We start from the raw sequence: 26,135 nt of genomic DNA, 5'->3' as shown, positions 1-26,135 counted from the left end.
TTCAGCCCAGGGCGTGATCCTGGACACCTGGGATCCAGTACGAGGTCGGGCTCCCTACATGGAGCCCGCTTCTCCCTCTGCCTGTGTCTCTGCCTCTCTCTCTCTCTCTTTCTCTCATGAATGAATAAATAAAATCTTTTTTTTTTTTTTTAAAGTAACTCCTTGCCAAACAAATTGGCTTTCAGGCTTAGAAACCAAGATAAGATTATATAGGGGAGAAAAAAGTTTTCTTCTACCTTCTTGGCTAGGCTAAGAATTAAATTGATACGAAACAGATTAACAGAAGGAAATACAATGTAATTTTGTCTATACAGGAGTCCCACATATGTGAGCAGTTCAAAGCCAGAAAGGTAAAACGGGGTATATATGCCAACCTGAGCTAAGGAAGGGCCTGGTGCCTCAAAAGGGAGGGGTATGACTCACAGGGCAGTTAAGAAGAGCAGATATTTGGTAATTAAATGTTTGCACTGCCATACAGATGGGTCAGATAAAATGTACATCTGGTAATGACTCTTAATTCCAGGAAAGATCCCCAATTTAGATTCTTCTAGGTAGTTGAGAAGCAAAACATTTCTCTTGGCCCTGTAGTCTTGAGTGCCTTCAGCTCAATATAGTCCCCATGTGTAAGTGGCACATTTTGAGGAGACTTGGTCTGAACCCCTTCACTTATGCATTTATCGTAACACCCCAGGGCAATCGGAGTGCTGTTAAGTCAGAATCTAGGGAGAACAAGATGAATAATGTGAATAATGTGCCTATTTACTTGTAACCAGTGTGATGGGGGCAAGCCCCACGATGCAGGGACACATAAAAGGCTATTTTTGTTCATCAGTTGCCCTTGATGCTGACTCAAGGCCGGACACACTCCTTTTCCTCTGCGCGCAACAGGAGCCCCAACTTTACACCAACAGCCAGGCGAGTCGGAGGAGTAGTCACAGAAAAGGGCGCTATTTAACCTAAGCAAAGAGGCACTTGGAAGAGTGCTACCTTGTCATCACCGACAGGCCCACTGGCACCCTGGGACCCGCTCCTAAGACCACTTTCTCCCAGCAGCTCCCTTCCTCTCTCTGGGCAAGCTACTTCCTTCCTCTGGGCCTCCCGCTTTCATCTGTACAAGGAGTGTGCGTGGGTGTGCCCACAGGTGCGCACTAAACCCTGTCAAGTTTGCAGGGGGAAGAAAAACAACTCACACGCAAACCCCGCAAGTTTGCATTGCAACTGAATGCTCTCTTTTTTTTTTTTTTTTTTTTACAACTGAATTCTCTTGTGGATAATAAGCAAACACCATTAACAGGAAACCAGAACCAATCAAGCAAAAAAAAAAAAAAAAAAGGCTGTGAAGGTTTTGGAGAACGGAAGGAAGCGCAGTTCTGCAACAGCTGGGGTGGCTGGGGCAGCAAGTACAATCCTTCCGAGGGGAGGGGAGCAACCGAGTTGGTGAGGGCTCGGCGGGGACGAAAAGCCCCCGAGGAAACCGCGCTCGGCGGCGCTCGCCCAGGCTGGGCCCTCTCACCGCCTCCCAGTCCCCCTCCGCCCTCGCCTCACCTCTTCAGCCAGCCCCCTCCCCGAGACTGTGTCTCCGCCCCTTTCTCATCTCTGGTCGCCCCCCACTCCCCAACCCACACACACTCTTTCTTTCTCCCCACGCTCCCCCCACCTCCTGCCCCGTTACCTCTCCGCGAGCGAAGTCAAAGCGCTTGGAGACGCCCCGCAGGCCCTCACCTGCAGGCCCGCGCCCCGCCCCGCCCCGCCCCGCCCCCGCGCCGCGCCCCGCCCCCTCCCGCCCCCCCCTCCCGCCCCGCGGGCCGCGGGTTTCCGGCCGCTCCGGCTATTTTAAGGCTCGCGCGGTGCGGCCGGCCTGGCCCTCGGCCCCCGCTCCCCGCCGCGGACGCGCCTCCGCCGTCGGCACCCGGCAGCCATGGGTCCCCGGCGCGGCCCGCTGCTGGCCGCCGCGCTCCTGCTGCTCTCCGGCTTCGGCGCCGCGCACGGCGACACGCCTGCCAACTGCACCCACCCTGAGCTGCTGGGCACGTGGGTCTTCCAGGTGGGCCCCGCGGGGTCCCGCAGCGTCAACTGCTCCGTGATGGGTGAGTCGCCGCGGCCCGGCCCCCGCCCGCCCCCCGCCCCCGGGCTCCTTCGGTGCTGGCCCGACCTCTCCCGCGGCGCCCCTGCCTGGGGGAGCCGGGGGACTCGGGGCCCTTTGGGGCGCCCCTTCCCGCTCCCGGGCCAAGAAGGCAAAGTTCAGCAGCTGGGGACTTCTCAATTCTCGTTTGCTTACTACAGTACCTAAAGACCATTTTTTTTTTCAGGAACTTTTCTTTCCCTGGGTTTTAAGTGTTTTGGCTTAGTTTGGAAGAGTCGAGACCGGACAGTCTTCTCAGCTCCCTGTCCAGTCTGCGTTTAAAGAAAACTGTGCCCATGGACTGTGAGCTCAAACAGTGGAAAACACAGCAGGAGACACTTTTCCTTTTGTTAGTTTGTGGGAAAACAGCCCTTATGCCTCGCGTTTTTGGTTTACACGTGTGCTGCTCGTCCAAGAAAACTTCTGGTGTGGCTCCACAAGGTTTCCTGTGCTGCAGAGAGAGAGAAAAGTTTCCCCCTTTCTCCTCTTCTCTTCCCTTCTCTTTCCTCCTCCTCGTCCTGCTCTTCCTTTTCTTTCTCCTTCTTTTATTGTTATTTTTTTTAATTTTCTTCTTATTTATTTATGATAGTCACACACACAGAGAGAGAGAGAGGCAGAGACACAGGCAGAGGGAGAAGCAGGCTCCATGCACCGGGAGCCCGATGTGGGATTCGATCCCGGGTCTCCAGGATCGCGCCCTGGGCCAAAGGCAGGCGCTAAACCCCTGCGCCACCCAGGGATCCCCTTTTATTGTTATTTTTTAAAAATGACTCTTTAACCAGTAATTATACTTTGGGATGCCCAGAGCCAAGCATAGCATCTGGCTCATGGAGGGCTGTCAGTAAGTATCTAGTGTTAGAACGCCACTGGCATATTCCATATGCCCTCAGATACCACATCTACACCGAGGACAAATAATTTAGTGAAGGGAGAAGAAAAAAAAAGCAATCTCAGGTCAAAAGAAGCACTCTTGTTCTGCCCAAACCCTTACCACCCTGTGGCATGTGCAGAATGAGTGAAACACCCTGCTGCAGTCTCCTTGTCAGCAGAACGAAGATTGCCAGGTCATTTGATACTAAAACAGACCTACTCAACTGTCCAATTCCACTCCAGATGACTATGTGGCATTTCGTAATCCTGGGCATTATAAACATCTTCAGTTTTAAACGTTGAATTAGGAGATCCAAAGCAAAGGGAGATCAGAATTTGTGCTCTTCTGTCACATGCAATCTTCTGTTTCAGAGCATTAATCTGAAACCTGGAAAACCCGCCCAGAGTGTGAAATCTCCAGATGGACACAGCAGAACTCTCAGGCAGCCTCTGCCTGTGAGCCTCTGTCTTGGACTTTAATCTAGTGGAAAAACACACAGATCTACACCCCATATTCTGAAAGTTGAAAGCTCAGTTTCTGTCAGCACAAATTAGCTTTATAGGATAGAAACCGTGAGTTTGCTAAATGCTGTGGAAGGATTCAGATTCTGAGGTTTTGAAATGTAGAGCCATTGAAGAGAGAGATACCTCTTTTCTTCTCTGAAGAGATAATTTCCTTTGTCCTTATGATCTGGTAGCAGATCCTTTTATAGTTTATGTTTGTCATTTTTTTTTTCACTACCATTTTGTATTCTACCCATTTCTGCCTGTCACTTTAAACATCCCTTATTTCTCCTTTTCCTCAGTGGACAAATTTCTTCAGTGTTTGTTTGGGCTCTAAGAAGATAGGGGCTGTACTTTTTTGGGGCCTGTCTTCCTGCTGGGCTACTTGCCATAACTGTAACTGTTGAGCCCTCACTTCACAGATCTGAGACCCCTGTGGGACTGTACAGATGGAAGCAGCAGGGTGGAGACTGATCTCCTCACAAGCCAGACTGGTCCAAATCCAGTAGCATGAAAGGAAAGCATTTTTAAATAATGGAAATTGTAGAGATTTCCCCTCCCATTTGAAGTCAAAATAATTTTCCTTTGTTGTGCATTTTTTTAGGACCACCAGAAAAAAAAGTAGTGGTGCATCTTGAGAAGTTGGACACGGCATATGATGATTTTGGCAATACGGGCCATTTTACCATCATTTACAATCAAGGCTTTGAGATTGTGTTGAACGACTACAAGTGGTTTGCCTTCTTTAAGGTCAGTTTTGTTGGAAGTGTGTTTGTATTTTCAATGATTTGATATCTGAAGCTGCTTCTGATCAGACCCTCAGAATTTTGATTTTAGATTAAGAAGATAACTAGAAGTGACACCACCGGGCACCTGGGTGGCTCGGTCAGTTAAGTGTCCGGACTTGATCTCGGGGTCCTGAGTTAGAGCCCTGCGGTGGGGCTTGTGATCACTGGGTTGGCTGATATGGTGCTGCTGCCCAGCATCGCTACTACATAGTGATAGCCTGGGAAAAGATCAATAATCAAAGTCTGGTTTGTACTGAATGTGTGTAGCTTTCACACCATTGTAATGTCAAAGATGGTAAGTCGGACCGTTATAAGGTTGGGGATCATCTGTGCTATAATGTGCTAGATATATAAATGTGAATGACTCACTTTATGAAGCTGTGACAAAGAGATGGAGAACTTGAGTTACTCCTTGGGCTAAAGTCAAAGGTAGCCCTGTCCGTCTAGCTTGTTTTCTTCTTTCACTGGGGAGGACAAAGTGTTATCCATTCTTCCGTTCTAACACAATGCTTCCAATTGCAGATACATTCTAGGATGAAATGGTTTACACACATTGCAGTCCATCCCAGATATCCTTCTGAAGTTGGAACTTTTCCTCTTAGCAGAGTGTACTGGTTTAAATAGATTGAGGACACAAGCCTGAGACTCACTGTTTCTTACTATAAATAAAGTATAAACAAACAGACTTTTTCATGGAGGAAGGTTTTATAGCCTTTGGAACATCTGGTAAGAGTTGGCCAATTATAAGGATTCATGGGAAAGTGGAGAATGAATCTGTTAAAGATGATGACAGCACCAAAAAAGCACCAACAAGAGAGTAACCTCTAAATTTATTGTGATTTCTCATGATCTAATCATTAGGATATGGTGTTACGTGTTAACATCTAAGCCAACTATTTTTCTTGGAATAATAGCTTATTGCTCCTGAGAATTCCTCTTTAACGTGGAAGAAAAAGAAGGCGAGAACAAGAGGAAAAAGTTATCCCCTCTTGCCTGGATTGGCTGGTCTGATAATCAGCTGGTGGGAGCTGATCTATCCATTTTGAGGATCCAGTTGAGGGCTGGCTATTCATTTTATTAATTGGAGCCCATGCTTGACCATTTATGAAACATTTTACTATCACCAGGATACTATTTATTTAAAAAAACACGAACATATCTATATGAATTTTTTTAATTGTAATACGTAGATAAGAATAATTCAATCTGAATATAATTGTTGGTCTGTATATCGATGAGCCTAGGACTCTACAGACCTATTGTAGAGGTACTCCACGATAATGCTTCAAAAGTTCTTTGCAGGTTGAGAACCACTTGCCTATGGAATTGATGTACAAGCAAAGAGCTATTCAAGACAGTTGTTCACTGTGTACTCTACCTTCCCTCCCCCTTGTTCTTTTTTGCTTGACACATACTAGGTACTTAGTTGATAATTTGTTTAAAAAGAAATGAATCAATGAAGTAGAACTCAGTTGAGAAAGAGATTGAATAAAAAATTAAGTATTAGACTGTTTACAAGTATAGATGAGTAAATTATTTAAGTGTATATAAGTATAGATGAGTAAAATAAAACTAAGTGTTAGTTATATGTAAGTATAGATGAGTAAATAAAATAGTTTTACACTTTTGGCTTAGAAAATTTTTTCATTCTTCCCTTCTATAGAATGGGAAAACTGTTGGGCCTACTTCTAAAGTCACCATTTAATTCTCTGAGCCATAACCAGAAATAGATATGGGCAGTTTCCCTATATTAATACTTTTCCATCAGTTTGTCTGCTCTCAGCTTAAATAGGAATCCAAAGCTGGTAGGGACAGCGGGAACAGCTTGTGGCTGAAGGGGGAATCAGAATACCTCTTTGTATTTCCCTTTAAATCACGGTATAAGCAGATTCAGTATTTTTCCATAGCTTCAGAACATGTCATAGGTCAATAGAGAGCCAAATGAGGCTCTCTTTGTAAAGCCAAATGAGGTTACAAGTGTATTCAGCCACATGTCGGGAGAATCAATATATATACTGTTGTAGGATAGAAGCCTACCTAATCCTAGGCTCCTGGAAGGCATTCACTGAATAGGAATAAAAATAGGAAGAGTGTTCTTCCATTAACTGATTTCAGTATATATTTTTAAGTGCCTAATTTGACCAGAACCGTTATCAGGGCTGTTCTCGTGCTGAGAAATCCATCACTCTGACTGATCAATAGTCAGACCTTGTGATACGATCATAATTTCAATAAACAGAGTAGGAGAGGGCAGCCTGGGTGGCTCAGTGGTTTAGCATTGCCTTCAGCCCGGGGCATGATCCTGGAGACCCAGGATCGAGTCCCATGTCCGGCTCCCTGCATGGAGCCTGCTTCTCCCTCTGCCTGTGTCTCTGCCTCTCTCTCCTCTCTGTGTATTCTCATGAATAAATAAATAAAATCTTAAAAAAAAAAAAAAAAAACAGAGTAGGATATATATAAGATACTTGGCTTTAAAATTTCTCTTAATATTATCAAGTAGTTCTAGGTAAACATGTTTTGCAGAGTGATAAAATCTATGTGCCTTTGGCAAATCCCAACTGACAGAGTAATGGGGAACTGAATTTTTAAAAATTTGATAAAAACGATAGACTGGAATTAACTGTAGGTCATAGGAGAGGCAAGCAGTTTTGGTGATACTGGCTGGCCAGAAAGGCTTGCTGTCTTTTACCTCACACCTCAGGGCAATTTCCTGCATTGGTGCTGGGGAGACCAACTGGGTTCTAATTCAAGAAAAATGCAAACCTATTTAAATGAGCAAAGCACATGTGGCTTTTTCTACAGACTTAGAAGATCTCTTTTAAATGAAAATTATTTTTAGAAATGAAAATTTGCCAAAGCATAAGCAGTATTTATTTAAAATATCTTCTGTAAACTATGACATAATCTATTCAACCTACCAGCGTCAAAGAAACATCTGCCATTTTTGCCATGTATATTGTCTTTATTTTCTATGTTGTTAGTCTATAAATCAATTGGATTTCCACTTCTGTCCGTTGACTCATACCAGACCCCACCACTTGTTTCCTTTTGCCCTCTTCAGATATGCTTTCATAAGATGGCATATTTGCATTCCATTGCTTGTTACTGTTGCTGCTTGAGTTTGCTGAGCAGATAATCCATGCAGAGCATTTTGTTAGACTGCTGGTCAACCTTTTCCCCAGACTCTTCTGCAGCTCAACAGAGCAGATAGCTTCCACATCATTCTCCCTGCATTCCAACTTTGAAGCAATTGTGACACCACTACCATTGATAGGAATTTGCTTTATTAAGTTCTCAGGCCTTACCTGGAAAATGGGCATTTTTCATAATTTGAGGTTTGTAAGCTCTTTGTGTGTGTGCATGTGTGTGTGTATGTGTGTGTGAGGTTTTACCTGCTTGAGAAATTGAGAGTGAAGTGGGTATAATCTTTTTTGTGTAGGACTTCAAGCTAGGTAAAAGCTTGGAAGGAGATAAATCTTGACACTGAAAGTTTTTGGATAGTTTGAGTTTGGCAGGAAGCACTAGATATATATTCTTAAAAGATACGTTTTTCTATTCAACTTCCCACATACATTCCATTATATGAACCCTTTATAGGGGGTTATGAACTCAAATGCATTTAGGGCCCACCCAGCCACATACCTAAGCATTTGAAATGACCTTAATGTAAAAGAGTAAGGAAGTAATGAAATCTATGGCAAAATGGAAACGTTCTTAGAGACACTCATATTCAGTTTTCTTTTAAAATAATGTGTATTGGCCAAAATAAATGACAGTACTATCTGCATGCTAGTTTCCTAGAGTTATCAAATTTAATTGCTTTACCATTTGGTTATCATCAGCAAACCCAACGGATTGGCACCCCTTGAGAGCACCTGCAGATTAAAAGCAGCCAACCTCTTAAATGAAAACAGAACATAATGAAACAATATTTAATTATTGCTGACTTGGTGTTGGGTGGAAAAATTATTTTTTATGCTTTTATGTATATTCATTTTTTAAGATGAACAAGTATAAAGCTCCTCTGTACATATCCAGTCTAATTGTAGATAAAGGATGTCATGAAAGAAACTAAGTCCCAAAGAACACCCTCAAGTTGAATAGACTTTCTAGCCTTTTCCTACTTTTCATTTTCTCAGAGGCTGTAAAAAGAAGCAGTAGAGCAGGAACTCAAGATTTCATTTTAAAGCTTAAGTGACTCAAGGGATAAAGAAGATGTGTACGAGGGAAACCAGACTCATGGCTAAAAATTTTATTTTATGACCATCAAGCAAATTTCATTGATTTTTATTTGGGGCCCACCAGTCTTAGTAGAACTCTAAACTGAAAAAAACGTTTCCGTGGGTGTTTCTTAAGCAAGTTGGTATTGGAAATAAGCTGTATGTTGGGAAAGCCATACCAGAGGATTTACAGCACATTTTGTGTGCTAGTGACATGTAAATTTCAAGCTTGTTGCAACAGCCAGAAATGCCCATCATGTTTCTACAAGTAAAGATTTGGGAATCTTGTCACATTTTTTCACTCTGCTTTCTGGGTTCTGGGTTTAGATCTAACAGTTCAGCTTTTAGAATACTTGTTTTTTTGGGTAATTTACTTGTTTTAAAATAAATTCAGTATACTGAGATCCAGATTTTGTATTTTTTAAAATTTTAACAACTTGGGCTTTACTGTTAAGAATGTTTCAGTTTAGAGAAAGGATCCAAAGTTTAATAATCCATGCCTAATTTTGTTTTCTTTCATGATGATGCTTAATTTTAACATAATGACTTAGTTTCCCATTGTGAACTCTTCATAGGATGTTACTGATTTTATCAGTCAGTTGTTCATGCAGCTGGGAACTGTGAGGGTACATGATTTGAGACATCTGAGGAACAAACTGGGTGAGCTGCATTGAAATTTTTAACTTCTTAAAGGCCAGCAATGTTTGTTGACTGATCTGGGAGACGGAGATGGATATTGGAGAGACTAGGGTGTTAGTACACATTTCTTGCTTGAGCCTGCTTATTTGCTATTCTTACCTGCCTGCACTATTTTATATAAGTGATCTTTCTCTTTGTTATATTTGCACACATTGAATTGGTTCTCCCAAGTCTTATGCTCATAACCTAAGCAGATCTGAACTCAAAAAAGTTAAGACCCAGTTAAGAAAAGGTCAGCTGAAGATTGTTTCACTTCCTTGAAGTAGCTGTGCTATTCCTCACATTGCTAATTTTTTTCCTAAAAGGACTCAAGAGGGAACCATGTGAGGCTCTGACATTTTAGGTTTGTCCTCTAGTAGAGAGGGTGGCTCTTCCAGAGAAATGGACATACCTGCCACTCATCCCTGGGAGAGTCACCCATCTTTTTTCAAACTGGTTCCTGCTCTGAACATAGACTACTGAGTAGGAGGAAGAGGATCTTTTTTATTCTTTACATTCTCTTCACACTTAGACGAGATGTTTAAATCATTGCTGTCTCCGGATCCACGAAGTTAAAGGTCTTAATATTTTTATGGGAAAAGAGAGTAAAGTTGACAGGGACTTAACCATTCCTTGCATTTTAATACAATATTACTTCCCCTTTCCTTACCTCCTTTACTAGCTCCTAAGTAGAGAAGGGAGATGTGAAAAAGGGAACGGAGCCAAGTATCGAAAGTTCATAGCTTTTCCCATATGAGCATTTTCCAAACTGTTAATGGCCCAACAAACAGTGGCCCACACATCTACTGGTAGGAATTGCCCGTCGATTCTCTTCACCTCATCTTGTGAGGTGGTTCCAGGTGGCCACTATTGACAGATTAAAGTGGAAATTAGAGCTGAAAATTTTTTTTTAATTTTTATTTATTTTATGATAGTCACACAGAGAGAGAGAGAGAGAGAGAGAGGGGGGGGGCAGAGACACAGGCAGAGGGAGAAGCAGGCTCCATGCACCGGGAGCCCGACGTGGGATTCGATCCCGGGTCTCCAGGATCGCGCCCTGGGCCAAAGGCAGACGCCAAACCGCTGTGCCACCCAGGGATCCCTAGAGCTGAAATTAATAAGCTTTTTTTTTTTTTTTCTGAATTCCTGATAGTTGAATAAGTATAGATTGTGTTGAATTATTTCATTTCAGAACTTCTCAGAATCTTTAATATATTGGATGGTGGTAGCTTAGGAGGAAGATAAAATAGGAAACTTTCCCAAAATAAGTTCACCATTTTTTCCTCACAAAAAAATAAGGTATTCTCAGAGTGTAGTTTACAAAATGCTGTCTTAAAACTCTCACTCTTCCTTCTAATTAGGGGGATACCTCTATTAGAAGATAAGCCCTTCCCACCCTCCAGTATTTGCTCTGTTAATGGGATAAATAGCCTTGTACCTGCAAATAAGGATCAAAAGTTGCTAGATTAGCCTTCCAAGTACATTTCAAAATTATATTAGATTTATACAATGATAATTAATTTTGAATGCATCTGCATGTGCTTCTTGAGCATGTTGGCTGTGTGCATGATACATGTGGCTTAAGCATTCAGCTTTTGAGAATGGCAAATTTGTGAATGTCTTAAATAGCATTAAAAATTTATCAGTATTTTAAATACTATAACTTTTTAAATTTTTTTTGTTTTACTTAAATTAATATGATTAAACATTTTTAAGAGACAGTATGATTCTTGTTGGCTTGTAACTCTAGTTTTTATTGTCTTTTAGTTGTTAAATAGAGCATCTGTTGAGGGGCTCTTTTAAACCAACAGCCAAAAAACAGACTGTGGGGCTGAGAGGCAGAGCAGCATGCAGCCGCGTGGACCTGCCTAACTCTAACATCTAGCAGAGGCCTCTGGCAGCTACATTCCCTTCTGGAGTCTTTCTCTGCATGTAAAATGCTGAGGAGTCCTGGTGACCTACCTCCAAGGCAGCTGCCCTCCTGAACATTTCCTTGGAAAGCAGCAACCGCCATTTTGAAATGGAAACAAGCAGAGACTACACAGGAAAAGGAAAGAAAAATTTGGAAGTCTTAGGAGGCTTCGCCATTCAGCCTTTGAATAAAAGGAACGATATACAGCTCAAGTTTTTCTCCTTTGAATATTACTCTATTGAAATAATTTTTTCCAAACTGATTAGGATTTGAATTTTGTGTTTAGTTTTGTTCATAGTACAGATTTTATTCCCAGTTAAATTATCTTTGTGTATGCCTTCTTTCTCTAATTACCTTCAGGAACCCCAGCACTTATTATACGGAGAAAATGCTTCATGATATCTTGAGATGGACAGATACTTTATTGGTGGAAAGATGGTACTACAGAGGACTTGTTTTGTGTGTGTGTGGGGGTGGGGTGCGGGAAACAGGCCTTCTGAGATAAGTCAAACTGCTGAAAGGTATCTTTGCAGCTCCTAGGCCTGCATAACCCTGGCCAGAAAGATGGAGTGATTAATACTTTTTTCTGTCTTTTTTTTTTTTATTAGATGCCAGCTTTGTACTAAGGTCTTGACATGCTTATCTTACAAAAAGCTTATGAAGTAGATGTTACTGGCTTTATTTTTATAGGTAGAGAAAATTATTCTCTTACAGTGCTTAAGCTCGTGCAGTGTCTACTTGTAAAATGACAAGGGCTTAGTCTCTCAAGCTTAAGGACCTCCCTAAGGCTTAAGAGTAAAAGAAAAGCCCTTTCACAAGGAAGTAATGGTACTCGGAGTGACATTTCAGTAGATTTTCTGGTGAATCCCAGTTCAGAAACATCACGAATGTTAGTTTAATGGAATGATTGCATTGCATTGACTCCTTTTGAAATTTTAGGAGAATTGGCTTAAAACTTACATTTCCTTACCAAATTAGACTATATCCCTTCTTTCATTTTCAAGAGGAAAACTTTCTTTTGTAGTCCACTTTCTTTTGTAGTCCTCCAAATTGGAAGGAGAGCTTTGTAAGCTTCAAATTAATTACAAATTAAGTGCTCTTGCCAAGTTAACTTCTTTCAATTACACTATTGTTCACATTGATCGCTATCTTTTAACTTGTTCCTACTAAACAATGTACTAGTTTCCTGCTTAGTTCAGAATTGATTAATATCACCCTTGGTAAACTGAAAATGTGGGGCTACACCTAGTCCCTATTTTTTCTGGGTTTTTCTCCTGTATCTTTACATGAATGGAGGAATTTCTATATACCAAATTTTTGTCACGATTTTATTGGTTCAGATAACGTTTTATGAAATCTGAAAGGCACTGCACTGCTGTTCTGGGAAGGTTATGTCTTATAAAAGTGAATTAAATGCATACCTGACTACCTATACCTGGATACTTTCTTCCATCCTACCTCTGGACATGATAATTCATCACTCAGGACCTTGATGCCACCTCTGTGAAACCCTGTCCAGATCTCTCCATTAGTGGGAGAAATTCCATTATTTTGGTTCATGTTGTGCTTTATGATCACCTCTGCTCAGGTTGTATTACGTTAATTGGTGTAGTGGAGTGATTGGATAGCATGTTTTCATGTTCTTTCAGACTGAAAATCTGTAATCTCCCTGTGTGTCTTCAAAATCCAATTACACAAGACTTTATAAGTGTTTGGAAAATTGACCGCACTTCTCTTATCTCTTCAAAAGATTTTCACAAGTATTACCAGTTTACAAAGAATTGGTTCTATAGGATTCTAGAAGCACAAATCAGGAATGATGATATATTTATATTTTTGGGTCTATGTTCTAAAAAAATATCTGATTATCTGGCTCCCAAGTTCTAAAAGACTTGTGTATTTTCAACCTAATTTCCAGGATGTGAATATTGATAAAGCAGCTAATGTGTATTAAGAATATATTTCATATGAAATTTAAAGTCATCTCTACCAAAGTGTTTTTTTCCATTTCTCTGAGCAACTTTGCATGTAAATTTTTGGATTATGGAGAAGAAGACTTGGTGGGTACAGAATTACAGATATTTGTGTTAGGAGGTGCCATAATATATATAATACTGTAGCATTCTTGGTCATAATTGCTTGTTTGTCTTCTCTGGTCTTTAAACTCTGAGCGCAGGTATCAACTCTGTATTACTAACCATTTTATTCCCTATGTATAGTGTGGTACATGATAAATAGGCCTTCAATAAATATTTGTTGAAGAAAGGAATCAAATAATGTTCGTTGTGTTGTCCTGTTGTTTCATGATGTGTTTCTGGGAGTATTGTTACCTGTATGTACAGTCTGTTGCAGATCCTCAGACCCTAGGTGTTGAATTACATGGTAGGAAACAAGACTTTTAAATTTTGCTTATTTACATTTTAATACTTGTGTAGAGGCCAAGTATTAATACTACTGTATTTAATACTGTAGAGGCCAAGATGGGGCTCAAAGTTAAAAACAATAAAGTTCTAACTTTCAGAATTACTCAAAACTGAGTTAGCTCTCGGGGTAAAGAGTGAGCTTTATGACTGCAGGGGTTCCCACAGCCTGGAGAAGCAACAACTAGAGCTACCCTGGAGTGCTGTAGGTTTTGTCCTTCTTACTCTGCTTTGGGGACAGTGAGAAGGACCCTAGCCAAAGGTGAGATTAAGTCAACTGAGATTGCTTCCAGTCTCACAGTTTATGAGCAAGGAAGTGAGGAATGAGCCAAAGGATTTTGACTACTTTGTTGAGAGCTAAACTGCTGTTTTAACTAGTTCTGGGATATATATTTTGGTTGAAATGGAATGTCTTTTAAGCACTGGAAATAAATAAATTTATGACCCTCCATTTCCACAGTTCCTTCAGTAAAATGCTGGAAGGTATTTGGTTGCAACCACTATAATGATTTGCTGGCAGTTTCAAAATTCTTAGAAATCCAACTTTTTAAACAAAGGGTTAAATCTAGTTAGAAAACTAGAGCTTAATCCTAGAAATTGACAGAAGGAAGTTTGTTTCTTTCTGATGAAAAGTGTAGTACTCTTGGATAAGTTTGGCAAAGTATCGATTTAGTAAAATGTACCTTGTTCTCATTTGTTTCGCTTTATTTACTCACACTCCAGACCTGACAGCAAATGAAAACAGTTAATCTACATTTGTGTAGACATATACAGGAAACAAAGGGCAAAACTTGAGTATATTTTTTGTTATTCAGTGTTGCTGGAATATAATATCTCTACTTACATGCTTTACCATTAAATCCTTAAACTTCAGGTGTTCTTTTCAGAAATGGTGAATGATCTTGATGGATGAGACCTGGTTCACCAGATGTATTATGTATTCCACAATGTGTATAGGTACATTTTAAAAATTATACACATGTACTACTGTACTGATGTTTCTATCAAACACATGGCATAATATTAAATGTTTAAATATTTGATTCACTTACTGTCACAAATATGGGTCCTGCCAAAATATTTTTCATGATGACATCCTTTGAAAGTAATATAAAAATATGCTTCATTATCATAAGAATATTAACTATAATTTTCATTACTGAAAATTTTCAACATTTGGAAGCAGTTTTCTGCTTAAAATCTTTAAAAGATTTCAGCATTAATCCATTTTATTAAAAGTATGAAAGTGTCACAGGTTTAATAAAGTTTAGAAAGATTACTGTTTGGTGTTAGGGTTGATAATAATTTAATGGACAATCTTTTAAATTGATGTATAGTTCACACAACATTATGCTAGTATCAAGAGGAAAATACAGTGATTCAATAACTCTGTTAGGCTACGCTCGCCACAAGTGTGACTGGATGAATTTTAATGGAAACATTTGCTTTATTGATAAATAAGATTAAAAGCTGAATACTGCAGTGATGGAACCATTTCAAAACACCTGATTTCAAAAACAATATTTTTATGTGGCTGACCACTCATAGTAGGAATAGGGCAAATGTAAGCTTTGCCCCCCTTTTTTTTTTATGTCTGCTTATATTTATTTGCAGATTTTGGTTTCTCTACAAGTATTTTAAGCTGCTTATTCATTTTTTGAGAATTAGGTTAATTAAATAAATCAGTTTAGACAGGTACATGTGAAAAGGAAGATGCTGTGTCCTCACCATCGCGTAGGTAAGCATACTGTGCCTGGCAGGTGAACATCAGACCCTGAAACTGAGTGTTGGTGTCAGTGTTGCTTTGTATATTAAATAACAGTGGAAGTTGGCTTTCAATTTTATTTATATAAAATTTACAAATGTAAATAGATATTCTATTTTTCCCAATATTCTAGTGGGTCATCTTTTCATCTCAGTTTGAAAGCCACTGGCTGACAGGATAGGGACCCATATCAGCCGTTCAGGTGACAGGTTGGGTTTAAGTGTTTAATTCTTCCATATACAGATGAAGTCTGAAGACAACTTTGTATCCCCCATGGTAACAGAGAATAGTACTTATATTGTTGCATTTTGCGTACTTTTGCGTACTCATAACTTTTTAAATTCTTCACACTACAGGGTCCTCTTGATCCTTCAAAGGAATCCAGTGAAGTGCAGGGATGAAGAAATTAGGGCTTCTTAGTTTGGCTTGCTCAAGTTTACATAAATTATAAGTGGCAGAACGAGATTTTAAAGTACAAAATCCTTTTTTCGAAACTTTCCCCTAGCTGGTGCATTACAACAAATATGCCAATATTTGCCAAGTATGTTATTGATCAAGGAAACAATGGAACAAGTTGGTTTTAAACCTCCCAGTGTCAAAAAGCAGGTGAAGAGAGATCCAGGATAAATAACTTCACTTCTAAAATTCCCAATCTGTTGTTTTTCGGTTAGTTAATATTACTAGGTAAATGTAATTGGAGACTGGATAAAATGAGTGGAAACTTGAAGAGGGCATTGAGAATGTTTGGAAATCCAGTGGTCATCATGAAGAAGCAAATGGATAGCAATGGAACCCTAGTAGCTTCCTGAGCCTAAGGGCTGGCGTGTGGAATGTCTTTATGTTTTATGCAATTATCTGTTTGTTGAAATTGGCATAAATGAATAGAATCTTAAATTATACCATCTGTGCAAGACTCTGTTCAGACACTGGTGTTTACATAAATGAAATAAATAAAAACTCTTAAAAAAATTTTTTGAGCACATTCTGAGCTGGATAGTGTAGCCAGAACTTCAACTTCTTAATTGGTAATAATGTCAGAAATCACATAAAAAGTATTTAATGATAGCAGCAAAAATGACATACCATGAGAACGTTCCATGGCACAGTGTGTGGCCATCTCAGTTTGTAAGGTCCTGAGCACTTGGCTTCTGGGGTGGTAAATTCTTTTCTACTCAGTCCTGCACAGTGATATTAACCCTGGCCTACCTTTTATAAGGTAATTTCAGGGTCTCTGTGATATCTAAGAAACACTGCCCATCTGTTACAAACTTCATTATTTTTCCTGAATTTCTGTATTATTGCTAAATAGGATTTGGCATTTGTTGTTCTTTGTCTTCATTCATTTATTCACTCATTCCATAACTAATTGCTTCCTACTGCCAGTTTCCTAGTTCTGAATAAACAAAAAATCATGCTCTTCCAGTACTTGTTTTCAAGGACAGAACCACCTAATAAGCTGCTATGAAAATTAAATGGGTTAGTATATATAAAGCAGAATTTATGAGGTAGGGTCTATTATAATTTTCTTGATTTTATGGGTGAGGACACAGAAAGGATAAGTAACCTGCTTAGGATCACATGGCCAATAAGTGACAGAGCTGGATACAGTCTAGGCAGTCGAGCCTGAAGACCATGTCTGTGACGTCCACCCCGCCCCCCCCCCCCGCCATCAAAAACCCTTGGCAGAAAATAGTAAAAATATTGAACTAGCCAAGGCAAGATAGATACCTGAACTGCGAGGAAGGATCATTACCCGTTAGGGCAGCTGGAGAATATAGGTGCTTTTAAAGGGCTGTGGACAACAATTTGGACTCGACTCATGGGAGTCCATTAATCTCCAACTTTTTTTTGAAGCACAGTGGTAGAGCAATGATCCTATATAGCCTGTGAGCCCATATTTGAATTCTCTCTTTTCCATTTACTTTGCAAAGCCACTTTTTTTTTTTCATGAGAAGATTATTGGCTGTTATCCCAGGGAATCATTGTGAGGCTCAAATGTTACGACAGAAACTCTTTGCAAATTGGGATTTAAACTTTGCTTTGTTGGTTTCTAGGTATCTCCTCTCTGTTTTTGGTAATTGACCAGTGTGTTTACTTCTCTAGCTCTTCCTGCAAAGACAAAGGGTATGAAGATGTGGTTTGTAGTATTGGGAAGAACCCTTGGTTCTAGGAGCCCTTGGTTATAAATTCTAGTTTGACCACCTTTTTTAAGGCTCTTTTTTGTTCCCTAAGACTATATTATCGCTCTGTTCCCTTGAACCTCAGATTTATGAGTGACCTATAAATTATTTATAAAGTGTGAACTGATAGGTAAGTGCTATAGTGTTGTGCTGTCGATGAAGAATCTAAAGTCCTTAAACAGATACGGTAAGAGAGTGCAGCAAAATTAGTCATGCTTTGGTGAATTTTTTACCTCTTTCAAAACAACAAGTTGGTGTTTCTATCACAGGGAAAGTTTGGGGTTAGACGTGGTGCTTGTAACTATGACTCCGTTATGTCAACCAGGTGCGCAAAACCACACTGATGAAAAACATGGGGCCCAGTTCTTCCAATTTGAATGCCCCTAACTCTTTTGGTATGTTGGGAAAGTTATTTCATCTGTGATCTAAATTTCTGCCTAGATGGGGAAGTTTCCTGGGCTTCTTCAGCATGGTTAGCTTGTTGAACCACAGGATGTTGTAATGAGTTACTTACATCTGTTTCTTTGATTGAATTGTGAGCCTCTTAAGGGCTGGAGCCACCTTAGTACATATTTGTGTTCATGCCTAGGACATGCATAGTGCCTGGAGAAAATGTGATAATAAATACTTGACAAATAAATGAAGGAACTCAGCAAAATACAAGATAGGTTGTATAAATAACTTTTTTTCTTTCCCCAGAAAATGCAATCCTAATTCCAAAGAGATGAGAGCAGCCACTAACAACACCTGGACCATCCCTCAGGGATGTCCTCTTCTAGGACTTTGTAGGCTGTGAGTCTTAGGAAATAAGGGTATTTTTTTAAAGTGATTGATTTCACAAAGTTTATGTAACAATCTTCATTTTATAAATAAGAAAATTCCACCCAGAGAGCCATTTCACCTTTTATTTCCACATTTCAGAAAATGATATATATATATTTGTATTCAACTTAAGCACTGTTTTGTAATTTTTTCTTCTCAACATGGGTTTTCTTTTTTATGGTTTTGGAAGAGGGGTTGATGTATTTTTTTTTTCTTGTAAGGCCAGATAGTAAATGTTCCAGGCTTCGTGGGCCTTTGTGTTTTCTGAGGCAACTGCTCAGTCCTGCTACTGTAGCATGAACGTAGTCCTAGACAATGTAGACAGAAGTGGGCCCGCTTATGCTCAGTAAAACTATATTCATAGAAGCAGGCAGCCTTGGGGCACCTGGGTGGCTCAGTGATTGAGCGTCTGCCTTCTGTTCAGGATGTGATCCTGGAATCCAGGATCAAGTCCCACGTCGGGTTCCTGCAGGGAGCCTGCTTCTCCCTCTGCCTATGTCTCTGCCTCTCTCTCTGTCTCTTGTGAATAAATGGATAAAATCTTAAAAAAAAAAAACAAAAAAAAGCAGGCAGCCTTCTCTAGCTTTGCTTTGCTCACCTCCTGCAGAGCTCAAATGCTGTAGAATCCCATGTGAATTTTTAATTTACTTAATTTTTTTTATACATGAACGTTTAGGACACTGTTCTGTTCTTAACTTTTCCATTCTCTTGCAATGAGTGTCTTCCTACAGTTAGCTTCTTTTTTTCATTTATGTGTATCAGACAATTTCAATAAGGTACATTTCAAGAACTCTTGAAAGTCTTGTCAGATTGCTCTTTAGAACCGCAGGGGCTGGGAAGCCTTAGCTTCACCCCACCTGGCCTGGTCTGAAAAGCATGCCCCAGGGAAGTGAACATGATCAGGAGCCTGTGCCAGAGAGCAGCTAAATAGAGTACTGAGGGGTTTAGGTTACATCATTTGAGGTTACCACTATTACAGTTTTGAGCTATACAAATAGCACTTGTGTGTAGTTTTGACATAATAAATATACATTTTATTGACCTTTTCATAGGACATATCCTCTACTGTTGCACCTCAGTCTTATCCTAGGCTTCTATTCAGTGTTCCTCACCCTGAGTTGGGTCTTTGGCAGGGACTTAAGGAGTGGTGAGCTGAACTCATGCAAGTGAAGATATTCTTAGCCAGAGGTGGATAAACAGGTTTCACAATATCATGAACCACCAATACTGATGTAAATTTTAAGAATCTATGAGTACTCCATAGTAACTTATCCTGTGCTATGTAGCTTAGTGGATGGTGAGGCCCAAGATTCAAATCTAGTGCTTTGGGGTTCTAAAGCCAGACATTTTTAACACCGTTCCGAAATAAATTCAGAGAGTGTCAGATGCAATAAGGTAATTTTACTTTAAGTATAGTTTTGCCCATAGATTCCTCTTCCTCTAAACTCAGGGTTTGCAAACCACAGGACTGTTTTTTGTAAATAAAGTTTTATTGGCACACAGCCTAGTTCATTCATGTCTGTGTTCCCTATACATCTTTCATAATGCAGTGATGGAGTTGAGTGGTTTTGACAGAGGCCTTATAGTTGGCAAGCCTTAAAATATTAATTTTCTGGCTTTAAAAAAAACAGCTTGCTAACCCCTACACACAGGTAAAGTAATATCCATCATATTAATTAGAAGTTCGCAAATGATGACCCGTGCACCAAAAATAACCTGTGTATTTAAGGAAAGTATTGCAACACAGCTCACTTCGGTGCCAATTTGTTTATGTTTTATCTGACTGCTTTTGGGCTTCTGTGCCATTAGATTAAGTCAGTGCCTTGAAACCAGCCCAAGTCCCTCCTCGCTGGAATTTAGCATGACTTTTTTTCCTTTCTTCCTCCTATACCCTGTGCTGTCGTTCTGGATTATGTGTCCCTCCTACAAGAGGAGATGTTACAACATGAGGGTTTGTAAACTCTGGAGCCAAAGTATGAGTTGAATTTCCAGATCTATCACATTGTAAGTGTTTTTCAATATTAACATTGCAGTGAGACAAAGGGCCATATGAGTGAAATTAAATGAGGACAATATTTAATAATCAGGTCCCTCTTGGTGCTTCCCTAATCAGAATTTCCTACTAAATTGTGAGGTTGACAAAGGAAAGAATTCTGTTTGGTTGCATGGAAATGTTTCCCTCTTTGTTTCATAGTTTGTTGGAGTCCATATTCTTGGAGTAGAAAAGTATAGTCTGACAGCCTGAGCAGAATTTTGTTTGTGCCACTTGACAGCTCTGTTAATTTAGGAGCTCGGTAGCCTCACAGAGCTGGGTGGGCCTCCACTCTTGCTGGTAAAATGGAGTTATCGAAGCCTCTTTCCTCATAAGCTTCTGTGAGGACTGAAAGAGGGACTTTTGTAAAATGCCTGGAATGTGGCAGATGCTCTAAAAATGTTTCTTTTCCTGCTTTTGATTCCCAGAAGTGTTTTCTTATGTAAATTTTGTTTGGCACTGATTGATGGTAGTCTTAGAAAAGTTTATTTCTCATCTTTTTCTAGACTAATTCTCAGAATGTAACCTCTCAGGGTGAAGTTTTTATTTTGGTTGGCAGAGGCTCGTTCCCAAGATGAAATGAAGAAGAAGCATCTTGACGGTGAATGGGAGACAGGGAAATGGACCTGAGAGATGAACACAGATTCACTGGACATTTCCTTCCCCAATTTTATTGCAGTATAAAGAAGAGGGTCACAGGGTCACCAGTTACTGCAACGAGACCATGACCGGATGGGTGCACGATGTGCTGGCCGGAACTGGGCTTGTTTCACTGGAACCAAGATAGGAACTACCTCTGAAAAAGCGAAGGTGAACACAAAACACATTGAGAGGCTCCAGGAAAAGTGAGTTGTCACAAGAGGAAGATACCTTTAGTTTTGTTTTATAGTATGTAGAAATATGTGTCTGGGTTAGTTCTTGGTAAGTTTTATTGTGATTCTATAAAATTTATTTGACCTAGAAATGTAACCCATATTCTTTAAAACTTAACTTGTGTTGATTAATGGAACTGAGAGAAGAAAGTTTTTTTTTTTTTTTTTCACAGCACTCTAAAAGTAATGGCCCAATGATGGCTTTAAAGGAAATTGATATGAAAGACTAGAGAATTGCAGTGACAAAAATCATTTTATTATTGCCTGTAATAACATGTATGACACTCATAGATACATATGTTTATGTTACAACAAATGTAGGTGATATTAATTGAATAAATTTAACACAAAGCAGTGAATAACTGAAATAAAAATTCTCAGTATTTATGTAGTGTATTAGTTTGCTAGGGCTGCCATAACTAAGTACCCCAGACTGAGTGGCTTAAGCAACAGAAATTTATTTTCTCATAATTCTGGAGGCTAGTAGCCCAAGATCAGTGTCAGCAGGTTTGGTTTCTTGTGAAGCCTCTCTCCCTGGCTTGACATGGCCACCTTCTCTCTGTGTCCTTACATGTCATCCCTCTATTTTTCAAACAAGTGCACCAAGTCATATCAGGGTTGGGACCACCCATGTGAATCTCATTTTACCGTAATTACCCTATGAAAGGTCTTCTCTCCAAATGCAGTTATTTTCTGAGATTCTGGAAATTAAGACTTAAACCTGTGGATTTTGGAAGGACACCATTCAACTTATAACATGCAGTTAAGTGTTCTTGTTAAGTAAGGTCCACTTTAAGTAACTGAACCACACAAACAGGAGATTTCAGATTTTATTCCTTCGGAAGGAAAAGATAAATAGATATTAATGACAGCAACCTTTTCTGTTTCATTTAGTTTGTGAAATCCACTGGAAATACACATGAATAAATCACCCCAAACCAGGCCATGCTGGCAATGAATGATTCTGTAGTAGTGAGACTGGGGACATGAGTTTAAAGGGGACAAATTGTACTTGTCTGGGAAAGTACTCACCAAGATCTAAACTAATACATCCCTTCCATTTTGAACTTACCTTTTAAATTGCTTTGCTTGACTTGATCCTTGAACAATATATCTCCTGTTCACCTGTTCACTTTCACTTACCATTTAGAATGTACTATGTACTAATGTGCTGTTTTTGATACATCAGACATTGCTTTATTTAATGAAGAAGCTATTAATGGGAGTGCTCAGAACCTGTGTTGTTTCATCTATAAAATCAGCACTGGGGACTAAATTACCTTCAAGGTCCCTTTCAGCTCTTAATGATCTGTTATCTCATAGTAAAGTACATTATCTTTAATTTCCTTGGATCTTAAACACTAAAAGTGAGTGTTTAAGACCTACCTTGTCGTTATTGTAAGCACATGTCAGTGTGTGATGTTTACTAGATGTCAATGATAAAGCAAAGGAAGTAGGGCTGAGTTACTGCTTCTCAAAAGTCAATAGTGACTCATCAGTAGAAAATACTTCAAAATATACATTTACAATTTAAAACTTACCCTCCTGTCTAAAGAGACAAACTGCTGTCACTTGTTTTTGTTGTATTAGTGTATCAGAAATATGATACAGTCAGTTTTAAAATCTAGTAAAGGTAGCTCTCTGGTTTCACACTTTGCAACAAGAAGGAAAGAACTTTGATAAAACCATGTAAATAGAATCACTATAACTGCACATCTTTCTTATTATTTTCAGTGCTCTCAGATTTTTTGACTATATCAAAATACTTCCTCAATGAACATATAAATAAAAAGAGAAAGAGAAGTTTACAGTATGTGTAGATGCTACTCAGATTAGGTGTATCTTGCTTTGCATAATTGGGAAGTCTTGGACAATGAGTCACACTTAAGTGACAGACTCTTCTTTAGTAGAAATAATAGGGTGTATTCTATAATTCCTAACACCTGGCACACAGGTTTGATACATGTTTGAATTATATGACTAATCAGCTCCCCCAATCCTTTTGCTTTGTAAACATGCTCTATGTGTTAGATTTATTTATATCCATATCCAAGCATTTACTATCAGGGAAACCAATGCTTCTCAAATTTTAATGTTATTGTGAGTCAACTGGGAATCTTGTTAAAAATGCAGATTTTGATTTGGGTGATTTGGATTGGATATTTCGAAGGCTTCCAGTGCTGCTGCTAACACTGGATTCAAGAACCAAATTTGAGTAACGGATATGAACCCAGGTCCAGTTTAATAATTTTTTTTTGCATCACATGGTAATGTTTGCAATGCTATATGCATGTGATATATAGTTCCTCCTGTTCTCTCCTTTTTTATTATTATTACAAAGTTATAAAAGTGCATTGTAGAAATTGTAGACGGTGGAAAAAAGTGGTGATCCTGGGTTGTCACTCAGAGATAACCATTTTTGGCATTTAAAAAGTGGATTTATAATATATTTTTACAAAAATTGGTTAATTCTGTATAAACTACTTTGATAGCCTGTCTTATTATTTAATATAGTGTGAACACTCTTCTGTACTGCTGATTATTTTACCAACAAAAGTTGGTTTTATATGGGAATAGCAGAGAACTGTCATTGAGACAAGCAAGTTCAGGCAAAAACTGTAGGCAATGCTACAGAACAAAAAAGAAGCATGCTCTTGTATAGAGGAAAGGATGGACCTGGGAGGGCTGTTATAAACAAAGTTCATTGGATGAAACTGGGAGTTGAAAGTCTAGTGGCTTCTCATTGGCTGAGTTGTGGCTGTCTCTCAGTTGTCTGGGCTGTTGCCAGGGAAAAAGGTAAGCCCTTCTTCCTCTTGCTGGGATAGTGAAATAGTATCCACATGCAAGGTCCCTATCTTCCTGCTAGATTTGCAATTGATGAAGAGTGATAGGACATGAGAGCTCCCCCGCCAAACCTTCTTACTCCATTTTAGTGAGGTTTCCCTTAATTAACATTTACACACTAAATAATCTGTACATTTTTACTGAATAAACTATTTACTTTTATCATCCCTTATCTGAGAACATTTATTTAGGTTATTTACAGTTTATCACTATTATAAGAGTGTTTCATTGAACATCCTTATATATACAACTTAGTTAACTTGAACTTTTATTTTTATAGGAGACATACCAATTCCAGGCTGTTAGTATACATGTGCATCTCTTCCACCAAAAGTGCTGAAGGGTGCTTTTTGGACCCTCCTCATAGATTGTCTCTTCATGTATGAACCAAACCCAGATTTGCTTTGATGCCAGAAAAACTGAGCTTTGTTTGAGCAAAAGATATCAACAGACACTGCTATAAACAGCAGTTTGTTTAAAATAAGATGAGTAAGGAAGAGGATGCATTTCAGAAGCCTGATAACTTTAGAGCCAAATTAAGGGGATTTTTCAGATCAAAAATTGATTACATTTATTACTAGTGTCTGATGCAGTTACTCATGGCTCCCAAGAATTTTTGAGCTAAGTTAATGGAGTTGTACTCTGAAGTCCTTAATAAAAGGACTTGAGTCCAGTGAACTTTTATTAGGGTTAAGAATACTTCAGGCATCCTTAATAGTTTGGTTTTTGTTTTCTGAAGTTGGATTTTATTTTACCTGAAAATTTCAGCTTATCTAAATTTTGTGTTCTGTACATGTGATGTTTAACTATACCATTGACTATTATGGAAATTCAGTATTATATGACACTGCACTGTGGTGCACTTAGCTTATTAAACTGTAAAATAAAGATTATTTTGAAGATTTGAATATTTGAAGTTGTATTACCAAAAATAAATAAATTTGCCTTCTTAAAAGATTATTCCACTTTCTACTCAGGCTCAGTATAAGGATGCTTCTTTTAATGGAGTCTAATTACATCAATAAAGAGGATAACTGAGGCTATCTTATTTTTGTTGGCAGCAATTCTAATAGTATCTACAAATACAACTATGAGTTTGTGAAAGCGATCAATACCATTCAGAAGTCTTGGACTGCAACCAGATACATAGAATATGAGACTCTCACCTTGAGAGACATGATGAGGAGAGGTGGTGGCCGGAAAATCCCAAGGTAATAAAACATATCCCTTTATCACTAATAAGGTATTTGTGTTGAATGTCATACTCCCTTCCATTCTGCTCTCCCTAGTTTGCCCACAATTTTATTGGCCATTGCAACCTAAACTTTTTATGTTATTTTTTTTTCCCGACCGTCTCCCTATCCTTTCCTTGGATCTTCTGGTGCTCTGAGTCCTATTGATGGGTTCTGCTTTCACAGCATCTGCCACTTCCATCATTCTCCTGCCATTTTCTACACACTGGTGTAGGGTTTTGTCATTTCTCTGCTGCGTTGTGGGTCAGCCTCACACCTCCTGTCTTCTAGTCCTACCTCTTTGGTCTCTTTCCCTCTCAGCCATTCTCTAAAATGCCACTTTCATCTTCTTGTATCCAGATATGGTTGTGTTACTACCTATCTTTTTAAAAAATATTTTATTTATTCATGAGAGATACACAGAGAGAGGCAGAGACCTAGGCAGAGGGAGAAGCAGGCTCCTCGCAGGGAGCCTGATGCGGGACTCAATCCTGGACCCCAGGATCCCACCCTGAGCCAAAGGCAGATGCTCAAATACTGATCCACCCAGGTGTCCCTACTACCTATTATCTTATGAATAAATTAACCTGGTAACCAAAGCCATCTAAATTTGACTATGCTTTAATTTAGTACCATGACCCATTTTTGAACAAAATGACACATAATCACCAAAATCTTTACTTTCAGGTACCTCCATTCAGGCTGCTCCCTTTACTTCAGATATCCCTCAACTTGCCTACAAAAAACTGTCCGATTTGTCACCTGTAAAAATCTCAAAACCCTCTCTCTTGCAACATCCAGCAAAAAATTGCTGCATATTTATCAATGTACCTCTACTACCTACAGCCAGAAGTGACACTTCCCGTCATTAGCT

The 26,135-nt window shown here is 39.3% G+C and overlaps 1 protein-coding gene and 1 long non-coding RNA gene across 5 annotated transcripts in view; one reads left to right on the top strand and one right to left on the bottom strand.

Moving 5' to 3' along the window:
• LOC129506676 (uncharacterized) overlaps positions 1–1,712 on the bottom strand; it is a 156,414-nt gene extending 154,702 nt beyond the window's left edge. For all 4 annotated transcript variants that reach the window (XR_008663850.1, XR_008663851.1, XR_008663849.1 and 1 more), the window contains exon 1: positions 1,673–1,712. This is a non-coding gene — a long non-coding RNA (uncharacterized LOC129506676). The remainder of the gene's footprint in view (positions 1–1,672) is intronic.
• A 107-nt stretch (positions 1,713–1,819) lies between these two features.
• Positions 1,820–26,135, top strand: part of CTSC (cathepsin C) — a 36,347-nt gene continuing 12,031 nt past the window's right edge. Inside the window, 5 exon segments of the mRNA XM_055320534.1 lie at positions 1,820–2,087; positions 4,101–4,246; positions 20,993–21,059; positions 21,062–21,158; positions 25,091–25,240. Of these exon segments, the coding sequence (XP_055176509.1) occupies positions 1,919–2,087; positions 4,101–4,246; positions 20,993–21,059; positions 21,062–21,158; positions 25,091–25,240 (629 nt within the window). The 5' untranslated portion in view covers positions 1,820–1,918.

The sequence above is a fragment of the Nyctereutes procyonoides genome, unplaced genomic scaffold, assembly GCF_905146905.1.
Source record: "Nyctereutes procyonoides isolate TBG_1078 unplaced genomic scaffold, NYPRO_anot_genome, whole genome shotgun sequence".
Lineage (NCBI taxonomy): Eukaryota > Metazoa > Chordata > Mammalia > Carnivora > Canidae > Nyctereutes > Nyctereutes procyonoides.
Note: the sequence above shows the minus strand (reverse complement) of the source record. Positions and strands in the feature narration are given on the sequence as shown.